This window comes from Protopterus annectens, chromosome 1.part2 (assembly GCF_019279795.1).
Source record: "Protopterus annectens isolate FY-2018-M chromosome 1.part2, PAN1.0, whole genome shotgun sequence".
Taxonomy (NCBI): domain Eukaryota; kingdom Metazoa; phylum Chordata; order Ceratodontiformes; family Protopteridae; genus Protopterus; species Protopterus annectens.
The window spans coordinates 692242075-692259323 of record NC_056727.1 but is presented as its reverse complement, the minus strand read 5'-3'; the positions used below and the strand labels follow the sequence as shown (position 1 = coordinate 692259323).

Below are 17249 nucleotides of genomic sequence, written 5' to 3'. Positions count from 1 at the left end.
AACTTGCTTGAATCAGACAGTCGTCCAAGTATGGGTAAATCTGAATTTTCTTCTGCCTGCAAAAAGCAATCACTGGGGCCAGGCACTTTGTGAAGACTCTGGGAGCAGTAGATAAGCCAAAGGGCAGCGCAGAGAATTGGTAATGTTGCTTACCTACTCTGAAACGAAGGTACTGCCTGCAACTTTTCCTGGTAGGAATGTGCAGATAAGCCTCTTTGAGATCCAAGGTTACCAGCCAGGAATCCTTTTCTAGAAGTGGTAGTAACTGATGCAGAGTGAGCATTTTGAACTTTGGAATTACAAGAAAAGAGTTCAGAATGGAAAGATCCAGGATTGGACGCCAGGTGCTTTCTTTTTTTGGAACTAGGAAAAGCCTGGAATAAAAGCCCTGGCCTACCTGCTGAGCAGGGACTGATTTTATTGCTCCCAGATGAGACAGAGATGAAATTTGTGTTTCTACTTCAGCCCTTTGGTTTGGAGGAACGTCCAGGAATCCCTTGGGAGCTGGAAAGGTGCGGAAAGAAAACTTGTGCCCTAGGGACACCGTTCTGAGCACCCATTTGTCGTCTGTGATAGTAGCCCAGACATCTGCAAAAAGGGCCAACCTTCTCCCTAAAGGACTCTCCTGGTAAGCAAGAGCCGGCAGAAGTTGTAAAAAGTCATTGAGAGCGTTTTGATTGAGATGCAGGCTTGGAGCTTCCCCCTTTAGAAGTGGAAGCCTGCCAATGACTAGACCTTTGAGATGTAGCCCCCTGCCCCCTAGACGATTTGTAACCTCTAGTCCTGGAATAGTTCTGTCTGCTGGTATCAGGAAAGGTCCAACTCTTGGAAGGGTAATTCCTGCTAAAGCGAGGGGGTTGAACTTGCAGAAAATCCTTAACAGTTTGCATGGACTTAGCCTTATCCTCCATCTTCTTCAGTACCTCCTCTGCTTTGCTGCCAAAAAGACTGTCTTTCTGCAAAGGTACATTCAAAAGCTTAGCCTTGACAGGTTCTGGAAGAGGCTGTTCTCTGAGCCAAGCGTGCCTTCTAATAACAGATCCAGTAGCCGTAGCCCTGCTGGAGGCCTCAAGGATGTCAAAACCACAATGAAAAGAATGCTTCTTGACCAGACTGGCTGAATTAAGTAAATCCTGCATGTCTTTACTCTCTGCCAAAAGAGGTACACTTGCTATCCTAGACTTAATAGCCTCCAAGGTGTGCTGCTGGTACTTCAGCATATGAAAAGGACAATTGGTAGCCCTAATAGCTAAAGTGGCAGAGGTATACACCTTCTTGCCCCACCTATCTAAGTTCCTAGACTCCTTGTCAGAGGGAACAGGATTCCTGATAACAGTTGCCTTAACTCCTTTGGGGGCCTGAGAAATAACCTCTGGATCAGCCAAAAGATTCCAGAAAAGAAACGGATGAGAATCAGGGACACTGTAGTACCTGTCAGGTTTCCTGGGAGCAGGAGGAACTGAATTTAGAGACAAAGAATTTTCCAAAAAACATCAACAACTTCCAGCACAGGGGGAATAGCAAGATGCCTGTGCTGAGGTAAATCCAGAAACTCCCTAATCCATTTCTTGGTTGAGAATAATCCTGACTTTCCCATTTAAATGTTCTCTGAGGGTATTTAAAGTATCACCAAAAGAGAAATCCTCTGGTGGAGAGGCCGAAGGGATGGACTCCTCTGCATATGAATCCTCAAAAGGAGAAAAAGCCTGAGAAAATTCCTCTTCATCAGCAGAAATGCTGGAAGAATCAGAACCTGAGCAGGAAAAAGCCTCAGGGGAAACATCCCTACTCCTTTTAGAAGGAGGAGGCTGAGAGCCCCTAATAAGAGTCAACAAATCATTAACCATTTGGGATTGAGGGGAATGAGAAGAAGCTGGAGCCTGCCTTTTCATAGGCTTACGAATGGAAGATTTACCTGCAAGCCTGAGGGATTCGGGAGGCCTGGCAACCACCGAAGTTGCAGCAGAGGTTGAAGGAAGAAGTTTGCTGTCAGAAAGCAAAACGGAGGCCTCGGACACCGGAGTCAGTTTAGCAGCTCCGGCTCCAGCAGAAGAGGTGACCGGCGACAGGTTGGAAGGCAAAAAGTACAGTTTTGTACCTACCATAAATGTAGATGTTCGAGTGCTAATACAGCTGCAGTAATCACATATGGGTTCTCTGCCGTCAGGCGGTCCCTCGGTCGGCCGAATTCCAAAGTCTTGGTCCGGCGTCGGTTGTTGTCCCTTCTTCCCTGACGTCAGTGCGACAGGGGTATATAAGTTACAGCCGACGCCATATTCTCCAGTCTTTCTTGCCCCAGATGTCAGGTGCCCCCAAAGGAAGGCAATAGATAAACTATATAAATATATATAAATATATTCAAGCAATGCAATGTTATCAAAAAAGAGTAGTTGCAAGCAAATACACCACAGGAGGATAACCCAAAGTAGGTTGTGTGAGGAGGTGTTAGCCACTAGTCCTATACCTTGAGGGGAAGGAGGGAGGGAAACCTGTACTGCAGCTGTATTAGCACTCGAACATCTACATTTATGGTAGGTACAAAACTGTACTATGTTCATCGTGCATACAGCTGCAGTAATCACATATGGGTAGAATCCCAAAGCTATGCACAGGGTGGTAGGCACTAGGTAAAACTGGTATGAGCTAGAATGCCCTGCAATACAGCAGTAGCAAAGCCTGTTCTAGTTTTGGAATATAAAGGCAGGTGGTAGTGTCTAGTGAAGGTGTGTACAGAACTCCAAGTGGCTGCCTCCAAGATATCTTTGGTAGGAACTCCTCTGAGGAAGGCTGTGGAGGTAGCTGTGGCCCTGGTGGAGTGTGGTCTGATGCCTGCAGGAACAGATTTCCCATGATGGGAGTAACAAAAGCGTATGCAGTGGCCTATCCATTTAGAGATCGTCTGTTTGGTAACAGGCTTACCTTGAGCTCCTACAGCATAAGACACAAAAAGTTGTTCTGATTTCCTGAAATGCTTTGTTCTGTCCAAATAGTAACGTAGCTGCCTATGGATGTCTAAGGAATGTAGCAGCCTTTCCCCTTTGTTTTGAGGATTGGGGTAAAAGGTAGGTAAGTGTATGGCTTGATTTAAAGCTACCTTGGATACCACTTTAGGCATAAATGACGGGTTGGTTCGAAGGGAAACCCTGTCCTGACGGAAGATAAGGAAAGGCTGCACAGCCATGAGGGCTTGAAGTTCCGAAACTCTACGAGCTGAGGTAATGGCCAGAAGGAAAGCTGTTTTCCAGGACAAGTATAGGTTCATAGGTTCATAGATTAGTATTAAGCTAACTGCTCTTGCGAGCCATTTTAAGCCTAGCCAATTATTCCTTGTGAGACTCAAACCCTGCACCTTGTGTTTGTAAGACAAACACCTTACCCATTAGGCCACCCTCCCAACCCCTAAAGATAGCGTCTCTTAATGTATACGGAGTCAGACTATGAGCTGTTCATAGGTTCATGGATTAGTAATAAGCTAACTGCACTTCCGAGCCATTTTAAGCCTAGCCAATTATCCCTTCTGAGACTCAAACCCTGCACCTTGTGTTTGTAAGGCAAACACCTTAACCATTAGGCCACCCTCCCACCTCAGATATTGCAAATCTGTTGAGGCAGCTGGTTCAAAGTGAGGCAATGTTAATTTTTCTGGGATGTAATTAAGATCCCAAGCTGGCACTGGTTGTTTCCTTGGTGGTCTTATATTCTTAGCCCCTCTGAGGAATTGCCTTAAAAGTGGGTGAGAGAATAATGGTGGATCCGTGTTGAATTCTGCAGAAACGGCTGAGGCATGGATTTTTATGGAGGAAAATGAAAGTCCACTGTTCAGCAGCTCAGCCAGATACTGTAATACCTGAGGCAGATTCAGTTTTCTAGGGTCCTGGCCCCTTTTCTCATTCCAGGTGCAAAACTGTTTCCATTTTGCGGAGTAAGTCTTCCTAGTAGATGGCCTTCTGGCCTCCAGAATGACATCCTGCACCTCTTTGGAGAGTAGGGTCTGCTGTGGTATTAAGGAATTTTCCATGCAGCAAGATTGAGTGTTTTTAGCTGACTGTGAAGAGTTTTGTAGCTGTGCTGAGTCAGTAGAAGAGGCATTAGAGGTAGAGGCCAGGGAGGAGTATGTGTTAGGCTCCTTAGGAGTGGGTACCAGTGCTGCCTTGGCCAGTCTGGAGCAATCAGTATCATCTTTGGTCTGTCTGCTCTTGCTTTCAAGAGTACCTTGGATAGAAGGGGCAGAGGTGGGAAAGCGTACACTGTCCATGCTGTCCAACTGAATGAAAGGGCGTCCACCCTCCATGCCTTTGGATGAAAAGTCCTTGAGCAAAACTTTTCCAATTGATGGTTCCTGTGGGAGGCAAAGAGATCTATGTCTGGCCTTCCCCATGCTTGGATTATCTTTGTAAACACCTGTGGATGGCAGCTTCCATTCGTGTGGATCTGTCATATTTCTGCTTAGATTGTCTGCCAGCGTGTTTTCCAAACCTGGCAAGTACTGTGCTTGAAGTTCGATTTGCCATTCCAGAGCCAAGTTCCAAAGTGTCATGGCTAGTCTGCACAGGGGATATGAATGTGCTCCTCCTTGTTTGCTTATGTACCACATTACTGTGGTGTTGTCTGTTCTTATCAATAATTGTCCTGGATGCAGGAGGTCCTTGAATGCTGTAATTGCATTTATCACTGCTAGCATTTCTTTTTGATTGATGTGAAGGTGCTTTTCCTTTTGGGACCATTTGCCCTGAATGCACCTGCCTGTCATGTGTGCCCCCCAGGCGTAATCTGAGGCGTCTGTTGTGATGACTTGATTTGCTTGAGGCTTGCAGAATGGGAGACCTGTGTTTGCTTGACATGCTTGGGCCCATCATAGAAATTCCTTTTGCAAACATGGAATTATTGGTATTATTGTTTCCAACTTGTGGCTGTGTTGAGACCATAGGTTTTTTAGGTACCATTGAAGTTTTCTCATATGCAACTTTGCACATGGGATTAAACGAATGCAAGATGCCATGAAGCCCAGAGCCTGCAGGATTTTCCTGGGATTAAACGAATGCAAGATGCCATGAAGCCCAGAGCCTGCAGGATTTTCCTTGCAGTAAGCCTGGTACAATTTGCTAGAGTTTTGAAGTACTGAGTTAGTTGCCCTTGTTTTTCTGGCGTAAAATAGGCCATCTGGGTGTTTGTGTCCAAGTTGGCACCCAGGAAGGTTATTTTCTGAGATGGTGTCAGCCTGGATTTCTCTTTGTTGATTGTGCATCCCAGAGAATTCAGTAACCGTGTTGCATAAGCCAGATGTTCCAGAAGAGTGTGCTTGCTGTCCGCTTGGATCAGGCAGTCGTCCAAATAAGGGTAAATTTGTATCCCTTGAAGTCTGCAGTAGGCAATTACTGATGCCAGGCATTTCGTGAATACTCTGGGCGCAGTAGATAAGCCAAAGGGCAATGCAGAGAATTGATAGTGGATTGAACCTGCAAGAAATCGGAGGTATCTTCTGCAGCTTTGTCTGATTGGGACATGCAGGTATGCCTCCTTGAGGTCCAATGTTACCAGCCAAAACTCCTTGCCCAGCATGGGAAGAAGTTGCTGTAATGTGAGCATCTTGAATTTTGATGCAGTAGAAATGTATTTAGGATGGATAAGTCCAAAATGGGTCTCCAGTCGGTTCCTTTTCTTGGTACCAGGAAAAGTCTGGAATAAAAACCTTGACCTTGTTCATGAGTAGGAACCTCTTGAATGGCTTTCATGTCCATGAGTTTTGTAATTTGTATTTGCGCCTCTGCCCTTTGATTGTGTGGCAGGTTTGGCATGCCTCTCATTTTTGGAAGAGTGTGAAAATGAAATCTGTAGCCTCTGTTTATTATGTCCAGGATCCATTTGTCTGTTGTGATAATCTGCCAACTTCTTGAAAATAGTGCCAGCTTTCCTCCCAAGGGGGCTGCCAGCTGAGATTTGCCTGGCAATAAAAGGAGGAAGTCATTGGGTTTGCTTTCTGTATTGTTGTGCACTGTCTTTGCCACGTCTTGGTGCTTGAGATTGCCATTGTCTGCCTCTATATGATCCTTGAGATTTTCCTCTGCCCCTTGAGCGCCTGTATCTACCTCTTTGGGGCTTGTCAGTGGCTGGAAAGGACCAGTTTTTTGAAGGCCAATTTCTGCTAAAACGAGGTGGCTGTACCTGTAGAAAAGCCTTGACAGTTTGCATAGATTTAGCTTTTTCTTCCATTTTCCGTAGCATCTCCTCAGCATTAGTACCAAATAGCACATCCTTTTGTAAAGGAGCATCTAGTAGCTTAGCTTTAACATGATCAGGCAAGCTTTGTTCCCTAAGCCAGGCATGTCTACGAATGACTGCTCCTGTAGCAGCAGCTCTACTTGAGGCCTCTAAGGCATCATAACCACATTGTAAGGTGTGTTTACCCACTTGTTCTGCACTATGCATCATATCCTGCAATTCCTTCAAATCTGGTTGTTCAGGTTGAGACATTTTGTTTCTTAACTGCAATAACAGAAACTGATGATATTTAAGCATATGGAACTGACAATTTAAGGCCCTCATGGCTAGGGTGGCTGAGGTGTATACTTTTTTCCCCCACCTTTCTAAGGATCTAGATTCTCTTTCAGAAGGTAGTGGGTTCTTGGCAGTAGAGGCCTTCATTCCCCTGGGGCCTTGAGAAATGGTTTCAGGATCAGCATTATGGCTTTTGAAAAGAAATTGGTGAGAGTTAGGGACTCTGTAGTACCTATCATGTACTGGTGCAAGAGATAGGGAATCCGGATTAAGACAAGCCTCCGAGTAATCATCATCAAGTATGTCCAGGACAGGAGGTACAGCCAGAGGTCTGTGTTGAGGCAACAGAAGAAATTCCCTAAGCCTTTTCTTTGAATCAGAAAAGTCTTGGCCTTCCCAATAAATCATGCAATTGAAATCAGTGACACTAATTAGTCACTGAGGGATAATAGTGAGCAAATCAAATGTGTCAGTATTATAGACAAGTATACAGTTGTCAAACATCATTGCAAAATACACGCTTTCTACTTTTTACACAGTGTTCACAGAAAAGTTAAGTGAATCTGAAAGTTCCCTATGGCAATGTCAGCACTTATTGGTGGACCAGCTGAATTTTGTGGTACTGTATATTATGTATGGTTTAGACTATGTGCTGTTTTCAACACCTCCAAAAGAATGAACAAAGACAGATGTATCCACCTTTTGGGAAAAAACAAAAATACAAAATAGAAGACATTACATTCAATGTAGTTGACTGAAATGCTAAAGTTGTTATAAAAACTACAAATGGAATATCAGGCAGGTTTGACACCAGTATATAAAATGAAGCAGACGTAAGACTTTTTTTTCCCAAGGTAATTCAGAAGTCACAGCAAACAGTACATTGCAACACCCTAAAAGACGGCTTTACATGGGGATACAATCAGATGGGCACACGATAAGATCAACACTATACTTGTCAATCAGAGATAAAAGAATTCTATACAGTCAGCAAAATCAAGATCGTAAGCTAACTCTGGTAGAGTCCATTCGATTCTTTCTGTAAAGTTTAAACTTACAGAAAACAAGAAAAATGACCAGGCCAGTCAGGTTTCAACTGAGCAATACTACAAATGAACATCTAATGGAGATGAAGTATAGATATAAGGGACTAGACATGATGGACAGAGTACATGAACTATGAACAGAAGTTTGAAATATTAACCAGGAAGTGGCAAAAATAATTCTAAACAGAAGATTAAGAAAGCAAAATGACTGTGAAGGCTTTAGAAGTGGCTGAGGAAAGAAGGATATCTGAAGATAACAATGAATGGGTACATTATGTAAAACTTTAATGCAGAGTTTCATAGCTAATAGCAAGAGTAGTTCAGGGTGATGTATAAATGAGCAATGCAAACAACTGGAAGAAGACAATAAAAGGTGAACAACAACAGATATGTTGAAGAACATGAGTTATATTAAGGGAAACTTCCAGGTACAAATGGACATGACTAAAGACAAAAAATGGGAGAAAACCTGACAAACAGAAGAGAAAAGATCACAGAATTCAGTCAGAGTAGTACCACTGCAGAAGTCAGTTGAATCAAAGACAACATATTAAGTTGACAAGGACACCAAAATCACTAACACATACACTGATGTGTTCTCTAACTACAGCCAAACATCCTGAAGAATGAAGTTAAAGGGACGCTAAAAAGCTTTGCTAATAAGGCTGAACCATCAGACAAACAGTTCAACATCCTGCAAAATGACAGTGTAACACTGCTGCATTTAAACTGCCAGCAGCTATAGAAAACAAGACAGCCGTAATTGTACTGGAAAATGGCAGTTTACATTCCAGTTCTAAAACTGGTCATTGCTACAGAGACTGTTCAAATTATAAATCACACTTGCAGAAAGTACTGCATCCCCCAAATTAGGAGAACTACTTCTCCAATGCTGAAGCTAGGGTGACTGCAATCCAAGCTGAGTAAAAGTTTGACATGACAAAAGTCCACTGTCAAAGACGACGTGTTGGAAGAGAAAATTACTCAAATTCAGATGACCATGAACGTGAAACATTCAAGTCAAAGAAAAAAAATTCAGTGGACTTAAGACTTGAGAAAGAAGGCAACCAGCATCGGCATTTTTGAAGTCCTGGAGACCAGCATTACCTCCCCCTCTCACACCAATTCTACAACATGTTGAAACGAGAGAAAAGGTACAGTAAGGCTGTTATTAAAACACTAATAAAAGAAAATTAACTGTGCTTAAAGCCATAGAAAGAAGAGTAAACAATCCAAAAACATTATGGTCTGCTTAGGAAAGCTTTATGAGTTCAGTTATTTGGTACAGCCATTACATGAAGCTTTTAGTAATTTATCCTAACTTCTGTGTCTGGGGTACATATTTTATGTTGCATAACAATAACAGATTTCACTGTGGTTATTTCCACCTTCAGAGGGTTTCTTTCCAAGTTTATAACAGTGCATATGCTCGCTATAACATGGAAGAAAAATGTGACTTGGTAAGGGTAACCCCATCATCTTTTCCAGGCATACATTGAAAATACTTGTACTATCTGTACATGTACTGTGTGCTGCACAGAAATTATTTGTTTGTACTACCATAGCCACAGCAAAATCATGAGCAACTGAACGTAAACTGATGTCTTTCCACACGTGATGTCAGAGCTCCTTAAGGTGATCTTTTCACAAGCGCCAAACCTAGTGCCCCACTTTCCCGCTTCCACCCCATTAGTCAACTAGCCAGACTACGCCCCCCCCCCCCCTTGCAAATTCCTGAATCCACAACTGTAATAAGGAAGGGAAAAAAAATAGTTAAACTTTAAAGTTTTTGCTCACTATCCCAGAAAAAACACACTGCCTGAGCTTGAGAGAACACAATCTCGATCGAATCGTTAGAACGGCAAATGAGATGAGATGATGCAGTGGTCAGGGCATTATGGATAAAGGGAGGAGCTTGAGAGTCAGATCCTAGAATATAGTAAAAACAGCCATGTCTGAACAGAGATCCATACGTTGAGGAATGAATGAAAAGTACATTATCAAATCAAAGGGTGAAAAGGTCACATAAACAAATCATACTTTCTAAAACCTGATGAGTTATCCATGCCTACAAATGAAGCAACGGAACAAGCCCAAATGCAAGATAACCATTAAAGTGCATTAAATTGTCTATAAACCCAAAAATCCATTAAAAAATCCCAACCTACAGAGGACTACCCTAAACAAAAGGCTAAGCAGAAAAAACTACCAACAACTGCTTCTATAAATAGACAAACTGGCAAAGATCTGACCTAAACCTGGATATCTCACTAAAGAAAAAATGCTCAATACACAGAAAAAAGGCCTGAGAGTGCCTCTTACTGCTTCATCCAAATGCTACAAAGCAGATTTGAACAGAAGGAAAGCGTGATGCTTTATGGGTGCTAGGGGAGAAGTTTTAGAGTATGGGAGAATTTATAAGGTACTGAGCAACAGCTGTCTGCCGCTAACCAATTCTGATGTTGAAGTGGAAGGTCTGGATAAAGTATGATTTCTAATTCCTTGGAGATGAGAGTGTGTGTGTGTGTGGGGGGGGGGGGGGGGCTGGTTCTCCAGTCACCAAAACTGAATTTCCCTGACCCAACGTTGTTTTTTTCCCCCCTAAAGAACAATCGCAAAAGTTAGTCTACTAAAAATCATTATTGCAGAACCTGCCATTAAGCCGCATGTTAATATTCTGCAATCTAAAATTTCCTTACAACTTCTTTTAAGGTCTTCAAAAGCTATATTTGCTAATCAAGGAGATAGGGCTACTCTTAAAAATTAGCACCCTACCTCCCATTAAGGATACATTCGAATAGAAGAGCTAGAAACCTCCTGTAAGTTCATATATGAACTTCCAAGATCATGGTTTATGGTGTTGCCTAACAGAGCGCAGTTCTTCAGTTTGGTACCCAGCTCAGTCTGCATGACTTTCTTGCACTTTTACGGGTTTATCAGTAGGTGTACTTGTGTCCTCCCACATCCCCAAAACAGGTCACAGGAGAAATAGTGATCCTCCAGTGTGTCTGAAGGTGTGGGTGGGTGAGTGGGTGCATGCACATGCATTCGCTCTTCCTGCAGTGAACTGGCACCCAGTCCAAAATTTGTCTGCCCTGGACCACTTGAACTCTGGATGGGTTCCAGCTTCTCCATGACCCTTAACTGAATTAAGTGGGAAAAGTCAGTGAATTAATTCAAATTAAATTTTTATTGCTATGGACAGAAAAATTCAATACTGGCTCATATCCATCTGCATCAATATTTGACAATTGGTTCACAGTGAGACACAAGAAGAAACTACAGTCAGCATTTTCCCCCTTTACTGCTTCTCCTTGTCTGCTAACCATCAAAGCCCACCTAACAAATGAACTCATTTGTTCCCCATCACTGGGGAAAAAGTCAACCGGAAGAGGCCATTTAGGCACCCATCAAGGTGGTCTGGCATTTCTGCTTGCACCCTATGCCAGCATGCACTTGGAAAAACCCTGGAGAGGGATGTGCACTGGGGTAACCGTGGAGGTTTTCCCTTCACTTCCACAAAGGTAGTCCCCCTCTAAGCAACCCTGGTCCTCCACAAGAAGCACCAGTGATGGTATCCTGGATCACAAACATGAAAATCACACTGATTCAGTTTGTTCTTGTATGTGCACAACCGTACGCACCTCCTTGGGAGAGGTGTGCAGTCCACGTCCCATCACTGGAAGTGTCACCTGGGTGAACTTGATGAGCCACGTCTTTCTACTTTGAAATATTATTAGTAAAACTATCAGCATTAATTAATGTGAAAAGATACACCAATAGTTTTTTACCATTTACTCAAGAACACACCGCAGAATACTGGACGCAGCAATTTTCTTTTTGTTCCTTGTGCAAGACAAATTAGAGGAAAAACATACTTTTTTACTGCAGTTATGCTACAACAACAAGTCAAAATTTTCAGTCTTAAGTCAAAGACTATTTGGTAAGACACATGCTTAACTTTTGCTTATAGCATTACACATTAAATCCATAGCACTTATCAAACACAGTAAAACAGCATGCAAAATGTGCAGAAAGTTGACTTTCTATTTCACACATAATCAAACAAGATTTACTGAAGGCCTTTACCTTTCTATTGACAGGATGTGTATCAGCTTCAATAAAAATTCGCTGAACATCTGAGGACAAGTAGATGAAAGATGTACCTGTAAACGAGTGAGAAATTCTTGCATAGCTTGGGTGGCTGTTGGCCCAACCTGTCCAAACAAAAGCAAATTGTGGTACACTCAACATAAACAAAAGGAGGAAATAATTTACAAAAACACTAAGCAACAACAGTTTTAGAAAAAAAAATGAGGTGCACTCTTGAATAAACAAAAAGTATTATTTGTGTTATATTTACAGCAGGATATGCTTTCCAACTTTTACCTTTCAAAACACAAATTTATATCAGATTTTCAGTAATGAGCATATTCACTCTCATATATATTTAAAATTCCTTATGCTAAAAGGCACAGCAAGATTTGGCTTGGGAATGTTTTTTTTTTAAATAACTTCACTCTATCACATTTTAAATTGAAGCATGGGCTTTGACATATCAACAGGATAAAAAACTTTTAACAGTTTCTTGTTAGCATCAACAGGATATACATGCAATATACATGTTTCTTTCAGTCCTTAAACCTCACTCCTCCTCCTGAACAATGATTTGAAATTTTCTCCTCCTTTTTTCTAAAAATCCCTCTTCTAGTTGTTTTATCACCTTTAAAATATTTAGAACTTACTTTATGATGGAAACAGATCTTGATTTCCATTTTATTAGTGGCCAAAAATGTTGGGCATAGTAAGGCCTTACGATGTCTAGGGAAAATTCAGAGCCTATATTCTAACTCAAAAGCTCAAAAGAATAATTTCTTTACACACAAGCATTTGCTCCCTCCAGCATTTGCATCAAAATACTTTGTAGGAAATTTCTAAGGAATGCAAACGTGTTACGTTCCCCAAAAACATCTTCCCCAGTCACACTTTAAGCATTTGCTATATACCAGGGGATAATCCTCTGAAGTCTACTTGGGATAGAAAACACATTTTGTAAATACTTCCTTGCAAATAAAATTTCTACTAGAGCTGTTCATTTACGTAACACTCCCTTGCCCCTTTAACTTTGATATACACCTTTACAAGTCTCTCATAGGGAAAACAGTCAAAATGTACATGGCCTCATCCCACTCTGCTTTCTTTCTCATGTTATTTATTCCTAAATACCTTGAGTCCTTTGCTAATTTTCTCCAGTAAATTCCAGACTCCTATTAATGATTTTCTCTATCCCACTTATAGGCATACCTTTGGGTCCAATTTCTTTTCTCCACTCTTGCACTAGATTAGTTTTTCGAATACAATATCAATATAAAATTCTGTAAGGTATTTGTTAGTTTCCTTACACTGTTGTATCTAAAATCCTAGTCCTTCTATTCAGCCCTCCCTCCTCCTTCACTGTCATCATTTTGTTATGGACTTGCATTCAAAATCCTAGTTTCTCTTCATCTCTTGAACCTCCCCCCAATATCATGACTACTCTTATTCATTTCATTTATAACCTTCTGCTTGTGTTATGTACATGATCCTTAACCACTTAAGATCAAAATAATACTTTCAAATCAGCTAATTCTAAATCATCTTGTTCTATGGGGAGAATCACATTATCCTACTTACCTCTTGCCCTGCCTCTCTGAAATACATTATTTTGACTCTATTAACCATCCACATTCATACGCAAAAGCTTCCAGTTCTCCATTTTTATACTACATTTTGTTTAGCTTATTTTCAAATATCCTTATCTTCTGTAACAGAATCCTTTTTAATTCATACGCTTACAGTTCATCTATAACAGAATCCTTTTTAACTCATATAGCTAAACAGTTCATCTTACCTTGTCCGTACAAGTATGGATATTTCTAAACCAATTCATATGTGGATACCCAGTTTACTGCAACTTTTGTTTTATTTTCATTTATTTTGTATTCTCAAACGCCTCAAGACTGTTGCAAATTGTCCACAACACCAAAATATCCTTTTCAGGATTTAACAAGTACTAAATAATGTCTGCAAATAAAGTTAACATTTGAGTACTACACTGATTCTATCCTTGAATTTATGAATCCTTTATTTTCTTTGCCAGTGGTTCTAAATATAAATCAAATTACAGACAGGACACAGGACATTCCTGTCTGGTTCCTCTGTTCAAGCACACCTTGTCAAGAAGGTACCCTACAACTTTAAATCTTGCATCTGACCCTTTATATATCCTTCTAATTATCTCCATTATCCTATCAGGCGAATGCAAACGCTACCACTGCCCTACTTGTAAAAATCACAGCTGACTCTATTAATTTTTTTCTCTGCATCAAGAGCAACCAACAGCTATGTTGTCTTCCACTCTGCTTCAGTCTGGATCATTATTATTCTACTAATGTTGTTAAATGTTTGCCTCCCCACAACAGATCCACACCGATCCACATCTATCAATTCTGGTAACATTTTTGTCATTCTCTTACAAGTACAGTCATCTGTTTTAAGCCATTATTATACTGTGTATAAGTGCGCCTTTAGGAAGCTTGATATGAAGGGTCTTCATCATCTTTGGGTAATACAGCCACCACAGATGTCTTCCTAGATGATGGTACCCCACTCCCAAACTGCTTTTAAAATATTCAGAAACAACCGGTACAATAATTTTATTATTATTATTATTATTATTATTATTATTATTATTAAATAAGCAAAAATTCCATGTCTTACTTTTTCAAAAACATACATTTTCTTCCCATGGTTTTAGCAACTCAATTAATTCTAAATTAAATTAAATGACGTGAATAATGAAACAATGTGGAAATATTTAATATAATATTGGTAATGGTTAGTAGGCTGTGCCTTTAAATTTTATGAAAATGAAGTGGATGTACTGTTCAATAGGTTTCTTTTAGTAATGCTATTTAAACGAAATGGGTGCTGTATGTGATTCCTGTAGAAGGCATGTTTCATGAGGTGCTAGGGAGAGGAAAAAATTTCTGTACGTCCTGCCATTCTGAATGCGTCTTTTATACAGTTACAGTTGCTTTTTACTGTGATGTTTTTCTTTATCACTTCCATTCCTACTACCTTTTAAATTTCCATAGGAATACCATCTTCTTCCAAAGATATCCCTCTTAACTGAGTACAGATTCCAGGTTTTACCTCATCTCTTACAGTCTTAGCTATTACGTATTTAGCCTCATTTCCTTCTAACCCTGGCATAAATATTCACATTTGTCCCCTTTCTTGCTTTTCTTCCCACTCTTCTGTTTTACTCTTGTTAAATAAAATTTCCAAAATATCTACAATACTTATACAGGATCTCTGGTTACTCATTTTGTCACAGGCTTTAAGTATGGCTACAGTTCCTTCTATTTTCTGTTTACTAAGTTGTTGTGATAGAGTTTTTTTGCACTCTAGAGTTGTTCTAAGCTCATGCATATTATCTAAATACTCCCTTATATCTCCTCTAGCACTACGCAGTTGCTGCTCTTCTTGTTCTTTGAGCTTCCCCTTCTTCTGCAATGATTTACCCTTTGTCATCTGCTCTAAACAAATTAGATTACTTCTTTCCTACAGTTTTTGCTCTTATTTCTACCATGTTTTAAACTCCATTTTCATTTTATCTCGCTCATTAGCTGTCCTCAGGCACCCTATAAAACCTATCAGGCTTCTTGGGAGCCAGGGGCTGAGAATCAGGAGCTTTAGAGACATTTGAAAATGCATCCAACAAAGCAGCCAAAACAGGAGGAACAGCAAAAGGTTTTGGAGATTCCATCTGGAACAACTCATAGTACCTATTATGGATTTCAGAGACCTGAGCATAATCCCATTAAAAAAAATCCCATCATCCTGGAGACTGTGTCCCCAAAAGAAATTTCTTCAAAGGAAGTATATGGAGTGGTAGAGTCCTCTTCCCAGCTCCTCCTCAGAGGAATCTTGTTCCCTGGATCTTTTAAGTGGAGTAGAGGACCAAGGGGGAGCTGAAACAGAAACCTCCCCAAGGAGGTTTTACTGCCATCAAAGCATTAAACAACCCCTGAGTGAAGGCCTGCCACTCACTTGGTGGATCCCTAGGGGTAGGAGAAACAGGTTTAGTTTTCTGCTTTTTCTTTAATAGAATGTCTGCTTAGGCCCCCCTGGGAAATAATCAACCATGGTTCCCCCGAATGTCCAAAAATGGATGCCTGCAAAGCCTCATTGGACGTGATTACAGCCGGATCCCTGCCGGCCTCCAACCCAGTCACGTCAGAGGAATCCGACAACAAAGCCGGATGAACCTCCAGGAATTCACTTACCTTAGGAGAAACGTCCAGCAGAGGCTGGACAGTGGAAGATTCTGGTCTAGGTATTTTAGCCTATTTCTTCCCTGACAGCTGACCATTGAGGTGGAAAGTTCCTTTCATAGTATCCATAGGGAGAAGCTTAAGTTGCTGATTCTCCAGATACAACACTAAGGAAGAAAGCCTACTACGCAGAGTCTTTGGTACAAAAGCCTGACAGATGGTCATGTGAGGCATCAAGGCAAAATAAACACTATTCGTGGCAGTCTTTATCAGGAATCTGTCTCCCACACTGGCATTCACCACCTTAGATGACATGAAATCCCAGAAGCAAACAAAAGACAAGAAAAAAAAACAAAACCCCAACAGGGCACTTATTTGCAATGGCTTGGAAATTAGCAACAGGACATAGGCATTCAGACCAACAATTGAGAGATGGCATTCAGATTGGCTGCAAGGAAGTTCTGAGGATGGTACGTCCAGATGTCACCTTTATGCCCTATGCTATGCAAAGAGCATAATGTAACATACGGCATACCTTAAAGCAACCTAAGGCTTTTGTAGACTGACCAGATATCGGGCTGCCCTAGGCAGGGAATCCGAGATGTAAAGAATACTACAACAGTGAATAGAAGGACATCAGTCTGTTATTAGGAGGTGGGACCTTTGGGAAATGCTCTTTATGCAAAAAAAATATATATATATATTTATTCTGTGTTGACTATGTTAGCCCCACTAAGCTAGTGGCTTCTCTTCAGGGGAGATCCCAGATGGTACTTGTACTACTAGGGGAAATTTGTCCAGGGCATCAGGAACCTATCAGACTCTCTTTAACAGGTGCAGTGGAATCTTTTACATTCACCTAGGCTGTCACCAACTCAAGCAGATAGGACCTCAGTTTAATGTTTTGTCCATAGGATGACACCCTCAGGAGTGCAGCACTACCATTACTGCACAACACAGCAGTGCCAGTAATACATTTACCTACTGTGGGCAAGCTTTCTGCACCAAAGATGAGCATGCTACTTGTTGTGCCACTGACACACACACACACACACACACACACACACACACACACACACACACACACACACACACACACATGCTTTCTGCAACAGAAAAGGTGTTGTAGTAAACCCGATAGGACAACAATCCCCAGTTCCATGAGATTTATAATTAAATTTGCTGCAAAACGTGTCTAAGTCATGTTAAAGACGCAAGGGTAAATTTATCATAACACTTACCCATAACTGCCATTTTCATTCTGTGCTAGACAGTACAAATACTCGGTGTGCACATTTTGTGATGTATTATGTCACACTTACTGGAAAGCATGGCTAAAATTCCTAGACAATAAGTTAATCAGACATAAACAACTACATTCAGTCTAACC

At 41.1% G+C, this 17249-nt stretch overlaps 1 protein-coding gene across 8 annotated transcripts in view; it reads right to left on the bottom strand.

Moving 5' to 3' along the window:
- BIRC6 (baculoviral IAP repeat containing 6) overlaps nt 1-17249 on the bottom strand; it is a 4524268-nt gene that overhangs the window by 1491366 nt on the left and 3015653 nt on the right. For all 8 annotated transcript variants that reach the window (XM_044058419.1, XM_044058463.1, XM_044058448.1 and 5 more), the window contains exon 45: nt 11631-11758. In XM_044058419.1, the coding sequence (XP_043914354.1) occupies nt 11631-11758 (128 nt within the window). The remainder of the gene's footprint in view (nt 1-11630; nt 11759-17249) is intronic.